This window comes from Panthera onca, chromosome D3, assembly GCF_046562875.1.
Source record: "Panthera onca isolate mPanOnc1 chromosome D3, mPanOnc1 haplotype 2, whole genome shotgun sequence".
NCBI classification, from domain to species: domain Eukaryota; kingdom Metazoa; phylum Chordata; class Mammalia; order Carnivora; family Felidae; genus Panthera; species Panthera onca.
Window position 1 is genome coordinate 14,601,415 of NC_138350.1, and position 27,038 is coordinate 14,628,452.

A 27,038-nucleotide genomic window follows, 5' to 3' on the forward strand; every position below is an offset into this window, starting at 1 on the left:
TCGAGCCCCACATCGGGCTCTGCACTGACAGCTCAGAGCCTGGAGCCTGCTTTGGATTCTGTGTCTCCCTCTCTCTGCCCCTCCCCCACTTGTGCGCTCGCTCACTCTCAAAAATAAATAAGACATTAACATAAATTTTAAAAAAAGAAAGTGGTAAAATGTTGATAATTACTGTGGTTATATAATTTTTAATTTTTTTGACATTTTTTATTTTTGAGAGACAGAGAGAGCACAAGCAGGGAGGGGAGAGACCGAGAGAGAGGGAGACACAGAATCTCAAGCGGCTCCAGGCTCTAAACTGTCAGCACAGAGCCTGACACGGGACTTGAACCCAGAAACTGTGAGATCATGACCTGAGCTGAAGTCGGACGCTTAACTGACTGAGCCGCCCAGGTGCCCCATGGTTATATAATTTTTAGAAGCCACTTTTTAACATAATTGCAATGGGCCAGGTTCTATGCTGAGGAAATGCTTTGGGTACATTAGCCAGCTCTGCCCCAGGAGGCACAATTCTAATCCCCAGCTGGGAGAGGAGGAAGTTGAGGCTCAGAGAGGCTAAGTGACTTGCATGAGGTCACACAACCGGGTAATGGCAGAGCGAAGAGTTAATCCTGGGTCTGTTCATGAAACACTGTTTATTAAACACTGAGCTCGTCAAATGCATGTCCTCCATGGTGTCACGATTATAATTGCCCCTCATGAAGAGTTGCACTATTTTCTTGCTCTTTCATCAGGGTGTGCCTAGATCTGAGAAGTAGAAGCCTTTATTTTTTATCACAGAAAGTTGCTATGGAGACACTGTGTACATCTGTCTCCAGAGATGCACAGAAAAACCAGCAGGAACCACAAACCTTAAAAAAAAAAAAAAATCCTCCAGGAATATTCATGACAAAAATTGTAACAGGGGACAGTAAATCACCACACTGGAACTCTCACAAAATTGAATTCCCTAGGAAATTTGTAGGTCACACTCTAGGCTGAAGTGTGGTCCATTCTGAGGACAAGGGAGCACTGGATTAGGAGTCAGGAGACCTAGCTTAGCCACGGTGACCTGGTTCACTGTGTGGCTTCAGACAAGTCCTTTCCTGTCTCCTGACTTCAGTTTCTGCGCCTCTAAAATGAAAGCTTTGAAAGAGGGGCTGCAATCAATTCCCACAGCAACTGATATTCTTCTGTGTGTTTAGAGCTTGTCAGTGCCAAGATCATGTTTGTGTAAGAACCAGGCAAACTGGGTATATGAAAAAAATCTGGATGGGTGTAATGTATTAGGGAGTGGTGAGGTCTGTGGCAAACAGGGATATGCCTGCTCAGCTAAAGGGAAGAACTTCTGCCCAGCTCTAGCCATTTTGCCATGTGAGAATGGAAGTCTGGGGCTTATCATTTTTCAGAGAGACTAATAACCTAGGTTGCTATATAAAAACCTCCCCAATTTGTAAAATTCAGGGCAGTTAATCATGTCCCCACCCCCCACCCCCCATGGGCCGCCAGTTTGAAACCTTTGCTTCTGAAAAAGTATAAGGAATCACTCAGGGAAATCTTTTCCTTTGTTGCCAAAAGCAGTCCCTACTGAGGTGGAACACAGCAGCTGGTTAACACTGCTCCTGAGTGAAATATAAAAAATAGGGAAGAAGCATTTGGGGATTTAAGTCAATTCAGACAGAGTCAGTTCAATAAAGGGTAAGCAAGATGCTGAAACTGCCTGTCACATGTTCCCCCCACATTTTATTTTTCTGCCACTCTCAATTAATCAGAAGTGTCAGCCCTTCACTTCGGATTTCCCGGCTGAGGTTGTTAATTGAATTTTAATTAATGGCAACTTTAGGAGCACAAAATGAAATCCTAGCCCAAGGAAGATCCACACGGAACTCTGGATGCAGAAAGCTCCTTGAGACCACCCCAGTCTATTCTCTTTGTTTTGTAAATAAAGAAACTGAGGCAAGGCTGTGGCTTGCTCAAGGCCCCTCTGATGTTCGTCCCCCTCCCCCCACCCCGCCCCGGATCCAGGTCCAGTGCTCATTGCCAGACTCCAGGCTGCCCCTGGGACACGATGTGTCCGGCCTTCATAAATGATGTTGATCTAAAGAGTCTGGTTTCCAGAGCCAGGAATTCACATTGTGCCAGAGGACACCGGATGAGGTGACTTCCACATAGATTATCCCCAGTTGCAATGTCAGGACAAAGGGGATGCTGTGTCAAGCTCCTGATTGGACAAAGGAGAGAACACGCCCCCTTGGAGATCTGGGTAAACCCACCTTGTTCTTCCCCTGTGCAACCAGGAAGACCCTCCCCTCTTCCCAGGGTGGGGGGCGAAGTTCCACCTGTACTCATGGCCCCACAAGGCAGCCACCAAAAAATTACTTCTGCCCACATGCTGTGGACTCCATGATACGAATCCTGAGGGACACAACTCTCTCCACCCTGTTAGATATTTATTAGATGTTGGTGTGGCCTCAGTGCTGTCTCTTCTTCTATCTGCTTTCCGAAGGTATCAAACACTATGAGTCTGATTGAAAGATGACCTCAGTCTTCCCTGCAAGAGCATTCATTTTAAAAGTTCATAAAAAAAAACTATATATACATAAATAAATGTTCTCAAATAAAACTGTTTCCATTCATCGAGCATAAACTATAGCCCAGGGCGCTATTGAGCTCTTACCCTGGAGCAGCTGAGGACCTACTGTGTCCCACTGTAAACTTGGCATTTTCATCAGCAAGGGATCAGGGGAATTTTCAAAGCCACTGAGAAAAGAGCATTGCTTAAAGTATTTTCAAGCAAGGCCCAATAATTAGCATCGGTGTTGACCTGACCTGGATTTGAATCCCCGCTCTGCCACATGCTAGCTGTGTGTGACCTTGGGCAAGTTAGAAACCCTCTGGAAGACTTGGGCCATGAGTTAAACGAAGACAGGACCCTGCACAGTAGATTCAGAAGTGACATCAATCATGCAAGCGGGTGAACACACACACATACGTGTGCACACACACGCACCGGTAACCCATCCTGTCTGACTCCTTTCCTCCCAAAAGTCCACATTTCCCTTACAGGGCTTTCTCTACCTACCCCTTACTACCTTCGAGGGCTTGTCACCTAGACCCTTCTGTCCACCACAACCATGGCTCTCCTTCCTCCCACAATGAGTGCTATCTCATCAGACAAATCTGCTTCCCCGATATCCCACTTCCTAAACATCAGCTATAGAATTTTCTCCATCCTACATTCTTCAGAAGATTCCAGCAAACACAAATCTTCATTGTTGGAGGGCCTGGCGTCAACTCAATGGAACAAGAAATTGATACATGCAATGTGGGGTCAAACCAAGAGGTAGCTGAAGAAATGAGACCCAACCTCCCACAGTTTAAAAATCAACTCTGATGATTATTACAAAAGAAAAGTTAAAAGCTCTTCTGGTCCCCGGTAATATCATTAGAATATGCGTTTGGCTTCTTGCGGTGACTACGTGGACAACCATGGCACTCACTGAACAGAGTAAGTCCCATAATGTTTGCTTCAAATAATACACATTTTAGGGGTATCTGGGTGGCTCAGCCAGTTAAGTGTCTGACTTCAACTCAGATCATGATCTTGTGGTTTGTGAGTTCAAGCCCCATGTCGGGCTCTCTGCTGACAGCTCAGAGCCTGAAGCCTGCTTCAGATTCTGTGTCTCCCTCTCTCTCTCTGCCCCTCCCCTGCTCACACTCTGTCTCTCTCTCTCTCTCTCTCTCTCTCTCTCAGAAATAAATAAACATTAAAAAAAAAAACTTTTTAAAATTAAAAGATAAAAAAAGGGCGCCAGGGTGGCTTAGTGGGTTAAGTGTCCAACTTTGGTTCAGGTCATGATCTCGCGGTTTGTGAGTTCAAGCCCCGTGTCGGGCTCTGTGCTGATAGCTCAGAGCCTGGAGCTTGCTTCGGATTCTGTGTCTCCTTCACTCTCTGCCCATCTCCCGTTTATATTTTGTCTCTCTCTCTCTCTCAAAAATAAACATTAAAAAAAAAATCTTTAAAAAAAAAGATTAAAAAAATCATACATATTTTAAACTATCTTGATTTGTGACAGATTCAGGATACGTCTCATGGTGTTCAGAAAGAGCCAAAAGAAATTCACATTCAGAGCCAGGTTTTCACTTTTTCTTTCTTTCTTTTCTTCTTTCCTTCCCTCCCTCCTTTATTCTTCTCTCTCTCTTCTTTCCACCCTCCTTTCTCCTTCTCTCCTTCCTTCCATCATTCTGTCCTCCCTCCCTTCTTTCTGAGACCCCTCTCTCTTCTCTCTTTTCTTCAGACCAAGAAATTCAAAATTCCTATACTGCGTGTCACCAACCGCAAGCCAAGCCGGCGAGGCTCCACCCTCAGTCTGTCTCGGACCAGTTGGGGATCATCCCCCCAGAGCAGTATGATGTCCATGAACCCCGGCTCAGACGAGCCCCAGAGTGTGATCACCCAGGCAACAGGCAGCAAGGACATTGAGGACAATGAATCCTCTTCGACCAAGCCTGACGAAGAACCTCTCCATATCAGTAAGTCGTACCTGAGATCTGAACAATCTGCCTGGACTCTTTGCCTTAAAGCTAGACATCAAGAACCCCTCCTACTCCACCTCTACTCCCATTCAGTTAAAAGAGACACGGGGGGGGGCGCCTGGGTGGCGCAGTCGGTTAAGCGTCCGACTTCAGCCAGGTCACGATCTCGCGGTCCGTGAGTTCGAGCCCCGCGTCAGGCTCTGGGCTGATGGCTCGGAGCCTGGAGCCTGTTTCCGATTCTGTGTCTCCCTCTCTCTCTGCCCCTCCCCCGTTCATGCTCTGTCTCTCTCTGTCCCAAAAATAAATAAAAAACGTTGAAAAAAAAAAAAAAAAAAGAGACACAGGGGTCTCCTAGCCCTGTTCAATTTCCTCAGTCCCCTTTGCTTTTCCCCAGGGGAGACTGGAAATATACTCTGTTCCTTGGGTTACTCTGAGCAATTTCTCCTCGAGAGACAGCCCATGGTCATCAATTGCTCCTTTTAAATTTCTAATAATTATAGGGGCGCCTGGGTGGCTCAGTCGGTTGAGCGTCCAGCTTCGGCTCAGGTCATTATCTCACGGTTTGTGAGTTCGAGCCCCATGTTGGGCTCTGTGCTGACAGCTTGGAGCCTGGACCTTGTTTCAGATTCTGTGTCTCCCTCTCTCTCTGTTCCTCCCCTGCTCGTACTCTGTCTCTCGCTCTCTCTCAAAAATAAATAAACATTAAAAAAAATTTTTTTAATTCTAATAATTATATTTTATTGAGCCCCACTTATATAAAATGTTGTCACTTCAGCATGAAATCAATATAAAATTATTAATGAGATATTTCACATTTTTTCATACTAAGTTTTTGAAATACAGCATAGACTTTTTAAAATAACTTTATGGAGGTATAATTTGCATACCATAAAATTCACTCTTTTTAAATGTACAATTCAATGACTGTTAGTCAATTTACAGAGTTGTGCAACTATTATCATAATCTAGTTTTAGAACATTTCAATCAAACCAAAAGAAAACCTCATATCCATTGGCAGTCTCTCTCCTTTGCCACCCCATGGCTCTAGGCAACCACGAATCTACTTTCTGTCTCTAGGGATTTGTCTTTTCCAACTATGTTATATATGGAAGTTGTATCCCTCTGTGACACTCATCCCCTCCTCCCCCTGCTCTGGAAGATGCATTTTCAGTGGTTCACAATTTGGGGGACACAGGTGCTTTAGAAAATCTATTAAAAACTAGGAGTCCTCTCTCCATAAGAAAATTTATACACACATATATACATAGTTTTGCATACTCTTTTAGGTACAGCCTATGGACTTCCACCAGATAGAATCGTAACTAGATTCTATAAGTCATGCAAAAAAAATTATTCTCAGAACTTTCTGAGTAGAGCTTGTATAGTAAAAGGAAATAGGAAAGAAGGGATTTATGCAGAAAGAGAGGATAGAAGAGAAAAAGAAAGGATCATGAACGAGCTGGCCAATGCAAAATTATGGACTCTGGTTCATGGACCACTTCCCACCACATCTCCTGTGTCCCCTCAGTGGCGCCCAAGAGGAGGCCTGTCTTCTTAGCCAGTGTTCTTTCAGACCATCTAGAATGCCTGTGGCAACCAATGCTGGGCTGGGCTAGGCTGAGCTGAAAAGAACTGGGTGTAGGATAGTTTCAAGGAGATTGAATAAGAGGTCAAGGTAGACCAGAAAGCCTGATTGAGGCCCTAATCATCACAACAAAGAATGGACAGAAGGACAAAGCATCCAGTAAGTGGTCAGCACTCAGAGTAATGACTGCCAATGAGAAAAATTCCCACCCTTGTCAACAGGGTGGAAGCCGTGAAAATCCACAAAAGGCTCCGAGCCCTGAAAAGCTGTTTGCTGAACAGACTATCTAAGATAGTGAGGAACCAAGATCAGCCATCAGCAGACGTGTGACTCTTATGGATTTCTTAAACCTTCTTTCATTCGACACGTATCTACTGATCAGCTACTGAGCACCTGGAACTGAGGATTATAGTTCCTGGCCTCCCCGAGCTTATGTTTTAGAAGGAAAAAGCAGATTATAAACGAAACTGCAAATATCAAGTCAGTTGCAGATAATATGTGATCAGAAGATAATAAAACAAGACATGGGCCAGAGAGAGACTGTCGGTGGGGATGAGGCTAGTTTAGCCACAGTCGTCAAAAAAGCCTCTCTCAGCTCTGACCATTTAGGCTGAGATCTCAGGATATGAAGCCGGGGAGGGAGGCAGGAGTCAGAGTGGGCATGGCCTTTGTAGGGTAAGGTAAGGACTTCAGAATGATCTCAATGGCAACAGGAAGTCTCTGGGAGGTTTTCAGTACAGGACTAACCAGATCTGGTTTTCTTTTCAAGGTGTCTGTGTGGTTATCAATGTTATATCCATGTTGTGTGTCTTTCAGCCCCCAAAGCCCTGCTCTTAAGTAAGAAGAGAAGTGTCCCCAGCTCCAAGAACTGCCTCAGTCCAGAAGTGGCACAGTGTCCCCCAAGAGGAAGCAGGCATGCCAAAGGAAGGAGGGGGTGGAGGGGGAAGGTATCTGTGATGAGCAGACGGGTGAACAGTGCCACCTCTCCAGGCCTCTGAGACACCGCAGACCTGTCCCCAGTCGCTGCCTCCTACCCACATCTAACCAGCTAACTGGTCCCCTCAGTCCTACCTCCTAAAACTCCTTTAAACCTTCTCTCTTCATTCCCGTCGCTTTCATCTTCGTTTAGAGATAGAAAACTGAGGCATGCAGGCTAGTCCCTGCCACTTACATTTTGTTTAATACACAAGGTTTTGTTTAAAAAAAACCTGGGGTGATATTCTAAGATTGAGAGATTTTACAGAAAAATTTTGATTAAAAACCCACCACCACCACTGTGGCAAGAGTGGACCCGCAACCATGCACTACATCCAAATGGAGCTGCCCCTCTTAGGGGGGGCACGTGCTGGCTAGTTTTCCACAATCCCCACCACTCCCTATTACCCCCAATCATTGTTCCCAATTGGCCAAGTGCATGGCCGTTTATCATCTCATGTGCCCTACTATTTTCCTTAGAATAAGGATGATGATGATCATGACGATGATGACAGTACAAGAGTTAATGCTTAAGAAGACTTTTACGTATCAGGCACTATTCTAGCTTCTGCTATATACATACTGTGTACATATATAAATTCACACTTATGTGTATGTATATATTTGCATGTAAATTCAATGAGTCCTCACAATTTTATGCCTTTTTGTAGATGAGAAAAGTGGGGTACAGAGAGATTAAATTATCTGACCAAAGTCACACATCTAATAAGTGATGAGGCCAGAATTTGAACCCAGGAAATCCAGTCTAGCCCTCAAGTCACACAAAATTTGATTTTTCTTACACTAGCTCATGTCATCTATCCCAGTACCTGACCCTTCTTGGTACCTGAGTTTGGAACCCCCAGGTCCACAGTCTCATTACCTCTCACCTACATGACAGCAACAGCTTCCTAGTCTCCCTGCTTCCTGTCTTGCCTTCACTTGCCCATGGATTCTTCTCCATGTTGAGCCAGAAGGAACTTTCTAACTTAAAAATCTGACGTAGGAGTGCCTAAGTGGCTCAGTTGGTTAAGCATCCAACTCTGGATTTTGGCTCTGGTCATGATCTCATGGTTCGTGAGTTCAAGCCCCCCATCGGGCTCCTTGCTGACTGTGCAAAGCCTGCTCGGGATTCTCTCTCCCTCTCTCTGCACCTCCCCTGTTTACTCTCTCTGTCTCAAAAATAAATAGATAAACTTAAAAAAAAATCTGATGCAGTGTTGCCCAGCTTAACATCTTTCAAGACTCCCCACTGCCTCTAAAACAGTGCATCTGATCTTGTCCCAAGCTGTTACAATAGGCTCAGCTTTTGCCACTTCATACCTTCCACCAGGCACTCCAACCTCAACAAATAGCTTTCCTCTTCTTAAACAACGCTCATTCTCTCATGTTGTCCTCTGTCTGCAATGCCCTTTAACCTGTGACACTTTAGTCTGGTGGACTCCTAGTTAACCTTCAAGACCCAACTCAAATGTTCCCTGTGAAGTCTTCTCTGACTCTCCTGGGTTCCCTCCCTGTCATTTCCCTTAGTACTTTTATTTGGTTTTATTGAGTACTTAATTTTAACTTACAATTGTATCTCAGTGTATCAGGAACTCCTTTTGGCTAGATATAGCAATCTGAAAAATAGTAGCTTAAGAAAGATATTTATATTTCTTACAGATTAAAGAAGACCAGTCCACAGCTGGTATGGCTCCAAAAGGTCATCAGGAAACCTGCTTCCTTCTGTCTTTCTTTGCCATGATTCTCAGCATCACTTTACGATCTAAAATGGCTAGAATGCCAGCCATCACAGCCACATGCTAGGCTGGAAGCAGAAGAAAGTAGGTGAAGTAGGAAATTGCTCACTCCCAGCTGAATTGAAGCAATCTTTTCAGAAGCTGCATGCAACATTTCTACTAAACTCTTAGTGCCCAGAATTTAGTCACAGGGGCACACCTAGCTGCAAAGATGTTGGACAACAGGTCTAGTAAATGCTTACCCTCACACACATAAACACACACACACACACACACACACACACACACACACACACACACATGCGCGTGCGTGCGTGCACATGCACACGTTTCTATTACTAAGGAAGAGGGGGGGAAAGGAATGTGAGCTCCCTGCTGGTGTAGAACAATGACGTCTTATTCACCTTGAGCCTGGCACATCGCAGGTGCACAACAATGACCAGGAGATGCATTTCCACCAGATTATCTATGTCCCAAAAAGAAAGTCTTTCTATTTCCACCTCCTCACCCTTCCCCTCTATTTATACCTTATCCTCATCCCATTTGTCAGAGCCTTGACAAAAGTAGATTAATTTCCCAGACTTTCACTGCCTTCTAAAACCTTCTCAAATTTATTCTGAATTCATGAATCCTATTCTGAGAGACACCATTTGACCAAGGTCTAATTTCCAGGGCTGGCTGCATAATGAAGTCTTTGTGGAGGCAAATCACTGGAGACAGCAGGTTGTGGCCTCTCCATGGACTGATCCCCTCCCCAAATCAATGGCAAGGGGATTCTCGAGAAACCAAAGCCCAGGCCATTCCTGCTGCCAGTCTTGAGGCTCCCAGTCTTGGAACTGTAAGAGGAGAAACTCACTTAAATAGCAACCCAGAAAAGATGCATCCCACGGTGGCTAACGTTCCCCCAGAACCCAACCCCATACAACAAAAAGACCTCCTCCATTTTCCCCTAAAGAGGAAGGAATGAGTTTTGTCACTCAAGAGTGAGCTGTGTGGACAGGCTGTAGATGGAAGGTGGAGGACAGAAGTCAGAATTTTTTTTCTTTGGCGGTGTGATTTAGCACTCGAAAACACAGGATGCCATTGTCTGTGAGCAATGGGTAGTGTCCTCTCCATGGCTCTGGGGACTCAGGACTGAGCAGGTTCCTCTGAGTGTGGGCATCCATTCCAGGACCGTCTTCCTCAGGGAAACCCTATTTTGTGGCACCTGATCCCCTTCCAAACAAGTATCTTCTCCCAGGTAGCCATGAGGCGTAGATGTGGGCCTCCAAACCCCCAGGCTTTATTCTAATTCATATGTAACCAAACTCAGGTACATGATGAATGGAGCCTGATTTTGGTTGGGCACCATACATTCCCAGACACATTATCGGCAAGCAGAAAAAAAATTTTTTTTTTTCGGTGCATTAAGAGAGCGAGGAGCCTTCTATATGATTCTCTAGGAAAGCTGCCTGACGTGCCAGGTCACTAGGGTCATTTGCTGGTATCCACCCACCCCTAGGCTGGCTTGCTTGTGAGTGGGGGCAGGAGTGGGGGAGCAGTCAGATGTTGCTCCTTGGTTCTGAGGAGATGGGAAGAAAGTGGAGGAACCAGCTACAGGTGCCTTACTCATAGGCTTCTAGACACTCCCCAAGGATTCTGGGATGTGCAGCAGTAGGGGAGGTGGGTGTGACAAGACAATGAGGAAGATCAGATTCAGGTCAAATGGAATCATGCCCTCAAATTACTGGGAAGATAGATTACTTGAGAATGAAGAAGGTGGAGTAGAAAATGGCTGAATGAGGGTGTTGTTCACAACCTAGATGGCTCCAAGGTCATTGAAGGGGAGCGCCCTTGCCCTAAGCACCCACTGACTGCATTCATAAACAAGGCTGGATACAAATGGCCATAGCAAGCACTGGGCCTCGCTCTTCTAGGTATGGCTTTTGAGACCTGCACTTGCGTTGACTATAGGCACCTGACAAAGGGTGAAAAGGGTCCCCACTGGCACTGTCCTCCTTCGCTGAACCCCCAAATCTAGCTCAAGTTCTTCCAAGTCCTTCCCTCTTTTTCTCTCCTTAGCCATTCACTTATTTACCCAGCAAATGGTGACTGAGAACCCTCGATGACAAGCACAGTGCCAGGTACTTGCAAATCTGTATCCATATAAAACATGTAGGATTTCTACTGTCCCGCTCCAAGTACAGTTCATTTTCTAATATTAGTTTCTCAGGGCTGCGTCATGAAGTACCATGAACCGGAAGGTTGAAAACCACAGGAATTTATTGTCTTACACAGTTCTAGAGGCTGGAATCCAAAATCAGGGTGTCATGGGGCTATGCTTCCTCCAGAACCTATAGGTGGGGAATCCTTCCTTGCCTCTTCTAGCTTCTGACAGTAGCTGGCAACCCTCGGCACTTGGCTCTAGATGCACTGTCAATCCAATCTGCCTCTGCCATCACAGGCCATCCTCTCCCTGAGTGTCTGTCCCCTCTTGCTATAAGGACACCAGTCATATTGGATTAAGATGCCACTCTACTGCAGTGTGACCTCATCTTAACTTAACTAATTATACCTGCAATGTCTCTGTTTCCAAACAAGAATGTGAATAGTTCACGTTCTGAGATACTGGGTGATTAGGACATCCATGTATCTTTTGGGAAGACACACTTCAACCCCTAACAGTCAGGTACAAAGATGTATTTCTACCCTATAGAAAACAGCAACAATATTAAGTATGCAGGGAAAAGTCCACTAGAGGCAGGAGAAATGGGGCAGCCCAAGTGTGCACACCTGCCCAATGGCCACCGGCAGCGTGCAGCAAGAATGAACCCCATCTCAGAGTCTTTTACAGGGGAGCGGGTGGTCTGGATTTTTACGTGAAGCCTTCCAGTTTGAAAAGCTGGGTATCTGCATCAAATCAAACAAAACCTGTGAGCTAGATGCAGCCTGTGGGTCACCAGGTTGCCACATCAGGTCTGTGGGATCAGAGAGGGTTTCCTGAACAAGACGATTTCTTCTGAGAATTGGAAACCGTTTTGTCTCTGGCTACACTAGAGTTTAAGGTCGGGGAGGGGAGTGAGATGAGACAGGAGAGAAAACAAGAAGCCAGACCCTGCAAAGCCTGAGAGGCCACTTGGAGGAAATGTAGATGCTGTCCAGAAGGAAAACGATGAGTCACTGGTTGTAAGCAGGGAGATAACACCGGGTGTATAACCTGCCAAATGCTGTGGGCTGCCTAGACCCCGATCTACCCTCTCCAGCTCCCCACACACAGAAGTGGAGGGGATACCAGCCCCGCCTGCCCTCTGGACAATGACCTCTCATGTTCCCATCAGATCTGCAGAAGCTCCTGGAGATGGTTCGGGAAGATGCCCGGAGGACAGTCATAATGGAAAATGGGATGCACAAAAAAGCGCCCAGGTATTGTTCTCTTGACCCCTGGGGCAAATGCAGGATATCAGAATAACAGTGATAACATTAGCCACAGCAGTTCTGAATCCTTAATATTTTCTCTGTGACAAGCACTGAGCTATGTACTTTGTTCATGTATATCACCTCCCTGGGTTCTTACAACAACCCTCTAAGGAAGATACTGTGGTCTTTATTTTACAAATGAGAAAATGAGGCTCAGAGAGGCTAAGTAACTTGTTCAAGGTCACCCAGCCAACGAACGGTAAGGGCACAACTCAAAAGCAGATCCTTCTAATTCCAAAAAGCATCCTCTTAACCACCATGCTACCCTGCTTCCCAGGAGTTGTAAGGTTATTCATCCACTCTTTTACTGAATATTTATGACCATGTAGAGACTAGGTACTAATTATTACAGGAAGCGTTATAAAAGGGAAGCTCGGACTAAGAGGGTGAATACTAGGGAAATGTGATCTAGTCTGGGATGTGGATGAGGATCAGAGAAGTTCCCTCCAAGGAAGAGACTATAAGAGATTGTGGATGAGGCATGAAAAAGAGCTACCCGGACAAAGTTTGGGGGGGGCGGGGTGAGGAGACAGATGAACATTTCAGGCAGCACATGTGCAAACATGGTGAGGAGGGACCATGGCGCCTTCAAGGACTGAAGTGCGGCCAGAATGGGATGGAGAGAGGCATCAGCCTGTCTGGGGACCTCAGAGGCCACTTCCAGGATCTGGTTTCCACCCTAAGAGACTGGCTCGTGGCGCTGCACTTGAAGCTGAAGTGTCCTCCTCCTGGCGGGAAGCCTTATCCACGGGACTTCCGACTTTGAAAAGCCTCAGAGAGTAGGCAAGCTAGAGCCGGAGTTCCCTTCCCAAGTACAGATCCTTCTGAGTAAGCAAATGACTTCCTGAAAATAAATGACACACTGGAAGAGGTTCTTCATCGCTTTCAGCCTACTGGGATGCCGGCTATGACTTATTGGTTATTGTTATTACCATAATTACAGTTCACTGAGCACTTTCACATGCATCACACCCGCCACTGCTTGCTAAAGACGAATCTGTCTGCTGCTGCCTCAACTGGCATCGGGGCTCGGAGGGTGGCACTCGGGAGGCATCCAGAGACAATGCCAGCCCTTCAGGCCCTGGCCGCTGTTACTGATTTATCAGCGTTGGAGACAGACGCTAATGATGAAGCATCAGCTCCCTGGGTCTCTCTCCTTTGTAAGAACTCATGGCATGAACACTGGCATTGGAGTCAGACTGACATGCATCTGAAACCCGGAACAGGTCAACGTAGCCTTTCTCTAAACCTCAGTTTTCTCGTCTATAGAATGAGACTGTGTGGCCTCGAAGCGTTGGCCTTGGAACCAAGGAGGCTAGGGTCAATCTCCGTCCCCATGATTTAATTGCTGTGTGATGTCGAGCAAGTTGCTTCACCTCTCTGAGCCTGATTCCAATTCTGTAAAATGAGACTCATTAACAACCTACCTCAAAGAGATGTAGTGAGAACTACATAGCCTTATCTTTGTAAAATATTATACTTGTGGAAATAACATCTATTTCAATGAGAATTAGCTGAAATAATGCATTTAACATATTAATATTAGCACCTGCCTAGCATATCGTAAGCATTCAATACATGATGACCGCCGTGATGGTGTTGGTGGTACTTTTGTTTCACATGTGGCGTCCCACAGAATCTTCGCAGCATGTTGCTGAGGTGGGTGTATTAACAGCTACCCATTACCAACGCCCCACCACACAGATGGAGAAGAAGGGCGATGACTGACATGCATAAGGTGCTCAAAAGACAGAACCACGTGAGAACACAAAACTCACCATGTGGCCTCTGTGTTCACTTCAGTGATACAATAACCATGGTTACAAGAGCGAGAACCTGTTGAGATGTCCCATCTTCAACTCCTCTGGGAGAAAAATCTCCCTAATCTCCCCTGAGGCAGCAGATATTGGAGGCTTCTCTTTAGAGCTGTAGAGAGACAGTTAAGAAAAGCTGCACATTTTCTTTTGTCCTCCTCGCTTTAGAATCTGGATTCCTTTTTCAATTTAGGCCCCACATCTGTTCCCAGCAGGGATGACAGAGAATTCTGGGGTTTTTAAGAACCCCTAAAAGCCAACTGGATCAGCCCCCAGCCTCAAAGCCAGACTGCCCTCTGGCCATCTTAGTCCTGTTCAGGCTGCTGTAACAAAAATGCCACAGACGGGGTGGCTTACAAACAATAGGTATTTATTCCTCGCAGTTCTGGAGGCTGGGAAGTCCAAGATCAAGGTTCCAGCCGAGTCGGTGTCTGGCAAGGGCCTCCCCCATAGATGGCAGTCCTCGCCACAGATGGCCGTCTTCTCACTGTAACCTCGCATGGGGGAAGGGAGCTCCCTGGGGTTTCTTTTGTAAGGGTGCTAATTCCAATCATGAGGGCTCTGACTTCATAGCTAATCATCTCACAAATGCCCCCACCTCCTAGTACCCTCACCTTGGGGATTAAGATTTCAACAGATGAGTTCAGGGGGATGCAAACATTCAGACCATAACATCACCTAGGAAGATGACCTTTTCTTAAAACTCTGCTAGCAGTATTTCCTTTAAAAAAAATTTTTTTTAATGTTTATTTATTTTTGAGAGACAGACAGAAGGGAGTGGGGGAGGGGCAGAGAGAGAGGGAGCCACAGAATCCGAAGCAGGCTCCAGACTCTGAGCTGTCAGCACAGAGCCTGAAGTGGGGCTCGAACCCACAAACCACGAGATTATGACCTGAGCTGAAGTCAGATGCCCAACCAACTTAGCCACCCAGGCGCCCCTAGCAGTATTTTCTAAGTGTCTCTGGGGATCAGAATCAGCTGGATGCTTGTTAAAAATACAAATTTTTAGTCTTCATCTCAGAACCACTGAATTGGAATCTCCAGAGGAAACTATTTTTTAACAAGCACTCCAAGTGAACACTATTTCACAGTATGTTGAGAAATTCTAAGGTTTCAAAATGTGCTCTCTGCACACCAGTATCAGAAGTGTGTGTGCGTGTGTGTGTGTGTGTGTGTGTGTGTGTGTGGTTTTTAAATGCAGCTTCTGGGGCCTTGCTCCAGGCCTAACATACCCAAATCTCTGGGAGTATGGCTCTGTATTAGCAGCAATCTCTCCAGGTCTCCAGGTGATTCCTATGCCCCATAAAGTCTAAGGATCCCTGCTCTCGAAAGAGAATCCTCCCACAGATACTGACTGCCTCCAGGGCACCGTACGTTGAAGGCCTTATTAAGAGACCCATCTTGTTTTGCAGTATCTTGTCAATGCTCAAACAAACCAAGAGTGATTCTGCCTATAAAGACGTGCAGACCACCTGCAAATCAAGGTAGGAGACACCCCACAGTTACAGGAACCATTGCAGAGATGCCCCTTACCAGACTATAGAAGGTGGGGCAGGGAGGAGGGACTTTTTCCTTCTTCATTAGAAATAAGCTTCTTAATTCCTGCGGGGGGGGGGGGGGGTGGTATCCAGGTTTCTCTCCCCACATCCCAAAGTGAATATCATAAAGTTAAAAATCTTCCTGTAGTAGAGGGATATGAAGCAAGGAGGATGTGTTACAGGACTGCCCTTTCCCTCTTTACTTGAGCAACTTGTAATGAGGGAAGGGAGGTCTGCCCCCATTTCATTTATTAATCTGAAGTATACTCATCAATCCCCGTGTGTGCCAGAAACCGTGCTAGGTTTGGAGGGATTCAACAGTCTGCTATCATAAATCTCACTATCTGGACTGAAGCCGTAACTTTTTCGTGTGCCATGGACCCTCTGGCAGTCTGAGGACTCCTTTCAGAAAAATGCCTTTAAGTCCATGCTGTAAATAACAAAAGTTTACAAAGAAATCTGTAGTAATACAGGTTCTGATATTACAACCAAATGTGGGATATAGTAATCTATGAGCTTCTTTAGCAGTGAGTTATATAATAAGACTTAGCACATCTAATAACTACTATAATTTTAGATTAGTGCTGAGTATAAATGATCTTTCAAAATATCTGCCACAATTGTGACGCAAGGTGCAAATACATGCGATTTCCATTCCTACTAAAGGCTAGTTGAAATAAAGATGTGACCTTTTTTCCATCTGCATTCATGGGCTCCTTGAATCCTGCCTTTGGTTAAGAATCACTGGTCTAATGGGAGAGCCATGTCTTTATTAAATAATCCCACAGAGTTAGCCATATAATCATGACTATGGAAAGTGTTCTGAAGGAAAAGTAAGGAGGATTGGGTGAATGTTGAGCACCAGCGGCCAAAAACTGAGTTTGACATTTAAGCTGAAACCTGAAGAAAAGAAGACTTAGCTAGCCTATGGCTGGGATAGATGGGAATCGTGTTCCAAGGAAAATGAATAGCACGTACAAAGAGCCTGAGACAGGAGGAAGCATAGAGGCATTGAGCAGAAATCAGTATGGCTGAAACTCAAGGAGGGCCAAGGAAAAGGGAGATAGAGACAGGCAAAGGGTCCTTTGTTATTTACTTCTGTTCGCTTGTTTATCACAGTGAATGCCACTACTTCCCTCACCTCCCACATCCCCCGAGTCACACTATCAGCCCTAGAAAAGAAGAGAGCCACCTTCCAGACCATCAGGAGGAAGGTCAAAGCCAACCCACTCTCCCAAAGAATGCATCTGCAGGGGTTGGGGCTGCTGGTTGGAATCCAAACACAAGGGTTTCTGGGTACTATTCCTGGGGCCTGCATCCCAGTAAGGTGGGATAAGGGCTCAATCCATCACCTACCAGGGCTAAGACCTCTAGATCCAGTCCCCTGAGCCTCTGGGGGAAAGCAGCAAAGGTTAGGACCTTTCCTGCGGAGAGGGGTTTGGAAAATGGCAGGCCTACCTAAAGAAGTTCCAGGCACTACAGGGCCAGAAGGGAAGGGTCAGCAGCACATCACAGGGATAAGAAAAACAGAACCACACAGATAAGGCAATCAAGTAAGTCTTCCAAGCATTTTGTAGAAACAAAGGGAGACAGGGCAAGAGAGAAGGTGAGAAACACTGATGTTGAAGGACCAGACCACTAAAGTAGGACACAAGAGAAGGTGCAGGGGAGGGACAGGCATGCACAATGGAGCTTCACCCCTTCTAGAAACTCTGACCAGGCAAAGTCACAGGAGGGAGTAGCCACTCAAGGAATTAAATCAGCCCATACCTGGGAAGGGTTCAATGTCATGAGAGCTGACTGATCACAGATGAGGACACTGATGATCCCGAGCTGAGTTGCTTGCCCACAGACTGGGAGCTGGTGGTGCCAGGGATGGGCTCTGGAGCCAGCTCTGTCTGCCTCCAAAATCAAGTGAAGCGAGTGTTCAGCTCAGGGTCCAGTTTAGAGAAGACAATCCTTGAATGAAGAAGCAGTCTGGGTTTGGGAAAATCGACATCATGACTAGAAAGACTTGACTATCCCTTCCCCAAATCTGCACTCAGCCCCAGCTTACATGCCAGTTGGTGTAGAGAGAAAAACGGAAGGCCCCAAGTGAACTTGTCCTCCAGAAGGAAAGATCAATTTTGTACAGATGAAACTGGGATCCAGAAAATATGTCATCCCGACAATATGCAGAGACAGAAGGTCAAAGTCAGACTATAAGACTCAGAGCAGGTAGAACTTGCTGTAGACCATGAAACAGGGTTCGATTTGAGAAAGTGGAGAAGAAACAAGAAGGACCCTCCAGGCAGAGGACATGGGTAGAAGCAAGGGCCAATATACACTGAGAACAATATACACTGAGTTCTATGACTGGTCCTTTGATTAGAGCCACTTCCCTTACCCGAATTCTGGAGGCTAGCAGGTGTCATAGGAGCCCCGAAGACACCCTTTCTGTGAAAAGCAGGCTCCAGGCAACTTGAAACCATCCCTTTGTGTTTCAGTGAAAGATCTAGCAGTACAAGTGGAGAAAGCCACACTCTGCTCATCCAGAAGAAGTCTAAAAGGTAAGCCAGACGGGCAGCGGAACAAACTGGCCAAAGCGACTATGGTAATCACATCCTCTATCTTCCCAGGGGTATGGAAACAACCCAATGCAGACCAGACTCCCCAAAGTCATACACATTGCTTAAAGACAAGGGTTGCCCAGGGAAAGGGACTCATGGCCAAGGTGCCAACGCAAACAACGGCAAAAAATTCCTCCTCTGTGCCAGGCACTGGGTGAAGCATTCCATATTCACCATCGTGCTTATTCCTCAAAACCAATCCTATGAGGCAGGAGTGTTATCCCATTCTACAGAGGAGCAAACTGAAACCTGGCCAGGTGAGATGTCTTTCCCGAGGCCACAGAGCTAAGAAGTAGTGGTACTGGAGTTTGAACTGGAGTCTCCCAGCTCCAAATTCCATTTTCATCTCACTGTCCTTAACATTCACTGGGCTCAGGTGACCAGATGTCTCCCTGTGGACTTATTTAATAAAGCCTGAACCACCAGCTTGATATTGGGAAGATCTGTCCTTCCTATATCCAGGGGAATGCTGAGATAGCATTCCACTGCAGAACACCTTGAGGCCCAGGGAGCGCCGCATCATGGCTCTGATCTTGCACCCTGTCCCCTAAGCCCTTCTTATCTGTGTCTACAGCCGTACCAACCGGGACATTATCCAGTGCAAGAGTGGCGTGTGCAACACCATGAGGGCAAAGTTTTACAGCGTGGCCCAGGAAGCTGGTTTCTGTCTTCAGGACAAGATGGAAATCCTCATGAAGTAAGGGCACACATATATCCCTTCATCCAAAGGACATTCATCTAGTACCCACCATATGCCCACTGATGCCAGGTGCTGGGGCTTAGCAGGGAGTAAGGACATATTTCCTGCGCTCAGGGAGCTTACAGTCTCCTGGAAAATATGGGCAGAAACAAGTAACTATATAAATATATAGGTACAAATTATAATCACTGCTATACAGGAAGAGACAGGGTACTATGAGAGAGAGAAACCATGAGGAACTAATTTAGGTCGGGTAATCCAGGAGGACTTCTCTAAGGAGGTGACTTCAGGCTGAGCCTTGACAGATGAGGAGGAGCTGGCGATGTACACCAGCAGCAGGCTAAGTACATACAAAGCTCCAAGTCAGGAAGGGACATGGAAAATCTGCAGAAGAGAGAGAAGTGGGGAGTGAGAACTGCATTATGCACAGCCATGAATGCCACACTTAAGGCTTGGAACTTGATTTTAAGAGCACCGGTGGGCTACTGGAAGCCTCTCTTTCCTATGCTGACAACCCAGTAACTGTCTCCCTTCCCAGCCTACCCCTTGACTGCGGTGACCATTCACCCCCAATGAACTCATCCATTTGATGAAAGTTGCACAGTCACCCTGTGCTCTCTCACCCTTTCAGTATGGAGGGGTTAGGGTTCAGGGCCACCGTTTCAGAGATGACTTGTCCCCGCCTTCTGGGAGCCCCCAGGCTAGTGAAGAATCCAGACAAGTAACCAGACAATGACCAGACAGGCTGATGACAGCCCACATGAGAGTGAGCAGGGGGCTAAGGGAACACAGGGGAAGGATGTCTTGCCTAGCTTGAGGCAGCAATCGGAAATGTCTTCCTGGAGGAAACAACATCTTCTGTTTCATAAAAATTGGTGAGATTTCCAGAGCACCTGATATGTACCCACGAGCTTTGTAGTCATCACTGAGTCCTTACAACAATCCTAGGAAATAGGTGCTGTTATTAGACCCATTTTATGGATGAGAAAAGTGGGCTCAAAAATGTCTTGTCAAGACAAGGTCACCCAGTAGTTAAGTAGTAAACATGGAATTTGAACTCAGAGAGTCACACGCAAAGTGGGAAGGAGGGACAGGAGCTCCAGGGAAAAGCAACAGCAAAGTCTCAAAGGCCAGAAGGGGCACAGGGGACCAGGAACTGCCATTAGTCAGGTGTGGCTGGGGTTCAGGTTGCTTTCAAGGTAACCAGAGAGACAGAGGCCAGATCATAAAAGGTCTTGCTAGCCCAGCTATAGAGGTTGAACTTTATCTGAGAACTTTGTTCATGAGCTAAAGCATAAAATGCTGAGCTGGAAAATGCTGTAGAGACTGGATAATCCAGAGCCTTAGAGGGCAAGTTACTCAGGGAACCTTATTCCAAGTAAAACGAAAAGCCATTGAAAGTCATATATAGGTGAATGCACTGGTTATAGTTACAATGCAAAGTCTCCTTAGAGAGCTAGGGCATATGCCCAAAACAGTAAGAGGAGTGGGGAAGAGAGGAACCAACCTGAGTTAAACACCTACTGTGCATCTGGCACTAAGCTCTGCACTTCGCACACATTGTATCACTTAATCCTCACCTCTGAGAGCTAGGACCATTATTATCTTCCATTTTACAGATTAGAAAGCTGTGTAAATACAATATAAAGTAGGGAGAGAATGATAAAAGGTGACTGGGTTTCGCAAGAAAAGAGCGTTTCAGGACCTTGGAGAGAGCTATGTCATCTTGTGGCCTGAGCCACATTGTAAACTGAAGAGTGAGAGGGCTGAGGACTTCATAGAGAAAAAGGTGTTTAAGTCAGATCTCAAAGGGCAACTGGGATGGATAAAGAAGAAGGGGGTCTGATCTTCCTCTTTTTCATACATCCTGTGATGCAGGCGCCAAGAAGAGAGAGGTCTCCAGAAGTTCCATTCTTTTGTCTTTGTCTCCGATTTTAAAAAGGATATAGCAAAAATGAGGCATCAAGTCTCCATGATAAAAGGAGATGCAGAAGAAATTGCAGACCACTGGTAAAGATCCCCGGAGTCAGATAAGATGGTCTTTGACAGGGGGAAGAGGGAAGGGGAAAGGGGCTGTTGTTGGAAAATCACATTTGATCAAGACAATTCTTGGCCATAGACAGGCTGTCAGGCAAGAACCCCTCAGTTCCTGAACCACACACAATCCAACAACTGTATTCTCCATATTTATTTTCGGTCTGGATCAGACTATCAAATATGGACTAATTTGCCAGCCTCTTGGAAAATGCAGATGAGGCAAACCACATGAAAATTCCTACAGATTGTGAGGTTTATGGGGCAATCCCTACATTCTCCAAACAAGTTGACCCTTTAAGGATATAAAACCAGGAAGGCATATCCTAGAAACACTGTGCCCCAGCATGGGGTTATAATATAAATACAAGAAAAAACAACATGGACTGAGCAGTTACTGGGTGGCAGACACTAACCTAAGAAATTTTCCTACATTATTTATTTTGTTCCCCACAAAAATCCTGAAAGTTACATATTAATACTCACTTTGTAAACAAGAAAACATAAAGATTTAAACCCCTGTCTGACCCCAGTCTCTGTGCTCATCTAAGATACAGAATTAGAGTCTGCCATGCACCCCATCATGGCAGGGTGAGTAAATCAAGATCTCAGAGTAAGATGAGAAAGTCTAAGCATGTACCCAGGATCCTTTCCATGATTTTAATAATGTAGAATGGGAGCTTACAAGGAGACACAAATAAATATATGAATCTATACCACAAAATATAAAATACAAAGCAATACGAGTAGCCCAAAGTACACGGTAAATGATCAGTTTCTTCTTCAAATTTCTCTACAATTTATTCATCTATATGGGGGGGGGGACCTTTTCTCTTTTAAAAAAATTTTTAATGTTTATTTATTTTTGAGAGAGAGAGAAAGCAGAGTGTGAGGAGGGGCAGGGAGAGGCAGAGAGAGGGAGACACAGGCTCCAGGCTCTGAGCTGTCAGCACAGAGCCTGACACGGGGCTGGAACTCATGAACTGTGAGTTCATGACCTGAGCTGAAGCTGGACGCTTAACCGACTGAGCCACCCAGGCGCCCCACCTTTTTTCTTTTTTAAAGAGATGCCGTCTCCTGCCTTAAACCCTGGTCACACCTGAACCACCTCCAGGTAGGAATCTACCTTGTTCCCACCATCTCAAGAATAGATTACCAAACTACCCTCAGACTGCTGCAGCATTCAGAAATGTTTTCTAAACCCGCTGAAACACACAAAGCTGTGGTCCAAGCTTACTCACTATCAGAGACATAGAAAATACACACACACTTCCCCTTCCTCCTCCCCCTCCTCCTCCCTTTCCCCCCTCCCCCTCCTCCTCTTCCATCTTGTGTTTAAGAGCCCCTTGCATCCTGGCAGGTATCCCACAGATATGCCCATGTCCTCCTGGCCTGATTAGCCCTCAAAAGAGAAGCATCCAAAATCTCAGTGCCCCTTCCTTCCTTCTAGCTTTTCACATTGTCTGCTTGATAGAAAAATCATAAATGCTTTAAAGCATGCCCTTAATTTGTTTTTTTAATGAGATGCAAATCATGCTCCAGCTTTTACCACCCCTAAAAAAATAAAAAGACTTGCCTGATCTGCGGGCTGTTTACATTTCGGATGGAGGCAAGCCTCCCAGGTGAAGACGTGCTGCCCTGGAGATATCACATGAGTGGTAGAAAGAGAAAGTGGGGGTGGAAGCTCTAAGATACTCAGACCCACCCCCCAGCAGGTTCCTAACTGGCTCTCTCTTCTTGGGATTGGGAATTGAAGGTACTTTGATCTGCTGTCCAAACTCCCCAAAGATCTGAAGAATTTCCGCCCTGCCAAAAAGATCCTGGCGAAACTACAGAAGTTTGGGGAAAACCTAGACCTCAGGATCAGGCCCCATGTCCTCTTGAAAGTGCTACAAGACCTGAGAATCTGGGAACTGTGCTCTCCGGACATCGCTGTGGCTATCGAGGTAACTACTGTGTCCTTTCCCATCCTCACTGTGCCTCCAGTGTCCTCATTCAGTCATCTCTCAACATCCAGGCACCATTTAAGTGCTGCACACACAATTAAAAAGACATAAGGTCTCTGCCTTCACGGAGCTCATCATCTAACAGGCGAGGGATTATCACATGACCTTGGTGGTTTCAAATCCAGGGGACATTATAGTCTATGTAAATGGTGCCCCCTGGGGAAACTTGGAGGCTTTGGAGACACATCAGTAAATGGACACATGAATAAAGGAACTGGCGATAATAAGAAGAAGCACTCTAAATCTGGCCCGTGAAACAGCAGCATAGACCTCACCTGTGTGCTTATTAGAAATCTGGAATCTCGGGCTTTAAACCAATGCAGAACCTACATGTAAATGAGATCCCAGGTGATTTGTATGCACAATAAAGTTTAAGGAGCACTGATTTAAGGTAAATGTACAGCGGACCTATCTTAACTAGGATGAGTGGGGAAGGTGACTTTTAAGCTGAAACAGAACTTGACTTGTGTGAGGGACTCCTAGGCAGTCAATAGGTTGGGGAGGAAGCAAGCAAGGAGGTGCAAGGTTATAAGGGAACTGCGCAGTCTGGGCAGACTTTTGAAAGTCAAGTTAAGGATTTAAGTCTTCATCTTGAGGCTGCAGGGAAGCAACTGAATGGTTTTTAATGATAGTTTATCATCACTACCCACTCTAGACATTCCTAGGGCATCAAAAGGCATCAGCAAATAGGAGGAGAGGAAGGGATTCCATCCTAAGGTATTAATAGAGATTAACAGAGTGACTTCCTTAATTTCACCCCATGGCATACATACATTTTCACAGGGCTTTCAATGTCTCAAGATAAAGATGGGACTCTAGTGGTGGAATTCTCAGTCCTCTGGGTGTTTTCATGCCAGACTGGCGCTCCCACAGGCTGACCTGGGTGATTATATGTGGGTGCAAGGTGAGGAGTCCGGGGATGGGGGATAACCCTGTGGACAAATCCCTAGGTCCAGACTCTACTCCCCACATCTTGTGAAGCTCCTTCAGGAAGGACTGGTAGGCTAGTCCAAAACTAACTCGAGGGTAACTCTCCACTCCCCACTTGCCAGTTATGGGGTCCACTTTCCACCTGCCAGCTATGGGGGTATAGAAGAGGCAATCTCTGAGTGGGTAAGATAAAGGGGGTATGGATGCTCCCCCATTCTCTGAGGTGAGTTCACCACCCTGGCTAGTAAAATTTAGCATGTTCCTCTCCCAGTGAGAACATCACAGAATGTGGGGGTCTCTTAATTCTAGAGCCTATATGAAATTCTACATTTTGTATCTTAAACCTTTCCTGGAAGCAAGTTATCATCAGTTCTCAAAGAAGGCTACAAACCAAAAAAAGTATAAGGACAAATGACTTTTTAAAAAGATATTAAAGTAAGACAGAAAGAAAAAATGCAGACAGCTGGGTTTTCCTGCTCTCCCAAAATTTCTCTGGGTCAACAGTGACAAAAAGGGTCTTAGTCTGATGAACCAGGAAGCTGGAAAGGTGTTCTTTTCTTGAGAGAACAACCCCTATCATGATGCTCCAGGCATTATGAGTATGTGCATGGTTAAAGGTATCCTGGAGCCACCAACCTCAATCACACATATTCTAGGATCTTGGAGGTGGGGCAGGAAAGGGAGTCTAGCTTTCAGACCAAATCTGAGTTGCCACTGTGTTTTCCCCACAGTTTGTACGTGAACACATCATCCATATGTCTCAAGAGGATTATATCAACTGGCTGCAGACCCGGATCAATATCCCCATCCGATCCCACAGTCTCCGGACATAGACTAGGCCTGGGTCAACCAGCTGTCCCAGTGGAGGAGGACTAGACTACACAGTATCCTTGCTTCCTATCCGGGTTCTTCCTTCCTATCTACTCTCATGAATACCCACTAGAATATATGAGACTGACTTCCGGCAACATTCTAGAGGGAGATACTCCCAGGTGGAAACTCCTCTGAACCTCACACCCCACCTCAAACTCCCAGTGTCTGTTCCTCATTGGTCCAGTCTGACTCTACCCACTCCCTCTCCAGATTCCTTTACCTTACTCCTCTTCCTCAAATTCTGGCTAATAAAATGGAGCTGAATATTTGGTGTCTGGCTGGGAAAGAGTTGGAGCTGTGGAATTTGGGTGTGATATTCAGATCCTAATAATGACCATAGTTACCATTTATTGAGCTTTCATTATGCAATAGGCCCCCAGTGTTGGGTGAAATTTTATTGCCTGATAATATCATTTATGTTTTTTAATGTTTATTTATTTTTGAGAGAGAGAGAGAGAGGGAACGCTCCAAAGTGGGGGAGGGGTGGAGACAGAAAGGGAGACACAGAATCCAAAGCAGGCTCCAGGTTCTGAGCTGACAGCAGCGAGCCTGATGCAGGGCTTGAGCTCACGGACCATGAGATCATGACCTGAGCTGAAGTCGGATGCTCAACCGAGCCACCCAGGTGCCTCTGCCTGATAATATCATTTAAATTCTCACAATAACTTGGTTAAGTAGGGAATGGTGATGTTGTCCCCATTTACCACCATTGGAGCTACAGCGTATTTCTCAACATTAAGTATAGGCAACAGATGGATAGCGGGGTAGGTGGGTAGATGAATGGATGGGTGGATGGATGGGAGGATGGATGGGAGGATGGATGGATGGATGGATGGATAGGGCATTCATTCCCCAACAAGGCAAATGGTGTGCAAGAAAATCTCCACCTTAATAGTCCTCATATATTTCTGGTGCTCTTGCTTGCATAAGGAAGCTCAACTTCCTGTCATCTCAAACTGTGTATGGACTCATCACCATTTTACCTCTTTTCTCACTTTAGTCTTATGCTTACCTATATTCTCACTAAGTTATAGAACCTGTAGTCATTTTAACTCTCACTGATGGCCCAGCTGATTAATGATTAAACAACTGGACTTGATTTGCTCTTATTCCCAGATTGGCAGAGCACTCACATAGGCTGGCCTTCCACATCTCTTCATTATGATCTGGAAGGGAGGGAGGAGTGTGGAACCAGAACTATTTTTCAGTGTAAGCAACATCTTTTTTTTCTGTTCACCTAGTCAATCATTTACTCATTCAATCAAAGAATGTTTACTGAGAGTCCAATATGCATCAACCAAGTTCTAGGTTCTGAAGATACAGCAATGACCAAAGCAAACAAGGTCCCTGCTGTCTTGGATGTTACATGGAGACAGACAAGTCAAATGGGATTGGCAATGGGATTGCATAGGCAATGGGATGGGCATAGGGATTGCATAGCATCACATGTCTCTTCACACTGACATCCTTTGTTAACGTGATACCTTGACAAGCCATGAGGTGCAAAGTTGAGACACTGCCTATAAGAAGTCTGCGAAGTTAAGAGATTCCAAACCTCTTTGTATTAAACAGGAATTTAGGTGAGGGGGAGGAGAGAATGAAGGAGAGGAACCAAGGGAGGAAAAAGAGAGGAAGAAGGGAAGGGGGCTGAGTAACAGAGTGAGAAGGAAACTAGGGAGAAAACCAACCAGGGAAAAGTCCCCAAGGTGGGGCTGGCCAAGAACTACCAACCAAACCAACCCCCTCCACTGTATCACCTTGGATCTTCAGTCATTTCTATCACACACTCAAGTGTCATCTGTGAGTGATGTTTTGAGGAAATAGGAAGAAAGGCTATGTTCTACATCTGGGTCTACCTGGGGGTAAAGAAAGGGCTTGAGGGACTCAGAAATGAACACAGTAAAGAGTTTAGTAGGAGCAGAAAGTCAGAAACAGACTACTATTCCATAAGCTCTCTAGATTTACAGAAATCCTGTATGTACATTTGGCCCCCCACTAGACAGGGGATGGGACTCTGCCAAATTGATATATATCTCATACATCTCTCAAATGTCAGGTGACGCTTAATTACGCTAGAGAATCAGCACAATGGTGCTCAATTAAAGCAAGTACAAGAACATCCCAGGGGACATAGGGCTGGGGGTGGTAGGAGGGAGTGGGTCTCAACTCATACTTGAGATGTCAGGAAAGGTTTTCTAGAGAAGGTGATTATACCTGTAAGATGAGTGGGCTCCAGGTAGAGAAAGGGAAGGAGGGAGGGAAG

General features: G+C 45.7%; 1 protein-coding gene across 3 annotated transcripts in view; it reads left to right on the plus strand.

The window, feature by feature from the left end:
- Window positions 1-25,044, plus strand: part of CCDC60 (coiled-coil domain containing 60) — a 162,776-nt gene extending 137,732 nt beyond the window's left edge. For all 3 annotated transcript variants that reach the window (XM_078435730.2, XM_078435728.2, XM_078435729.2), the window contains 8 exons: window positions 4,278-4,512; window positions 12,133-12,217; window positions 15,498-15,569; window positions 18,110-18,172; window positions 18,807-18,929; window positions 20,811-20,942; window positions 22,723-22,912; window positions 24,634-25,044. In XM_078435730.2, coding sequence (XP_078291856.2) covers window positions 4,278-4,512; window positions 12,133-12,217; window positions 15,498-15,569; window positions 18,110-18,172; window positions 18,807-18,929; window positions 20,811-20,942; window positions 22,723-22,912; window positions 24,634-24,735 — 1,002 coding nt within the window. In that variant the 3' untranslated portion in view covers window positions 24,736-25,044. The remainder of the gene's footprint in view (window positions 1-4,277; window positions 4,513-12,132; window positions 12,218-15,497; window positions 15,570-18,109; window positions 18,173-18,806; window positions 18,930-20,810; window positions 20,943-22,722; window positions 22,913-24,633) is intronic.
- Window positions 25,045-27,038: the final 1,994 nt, after the last annotated feature.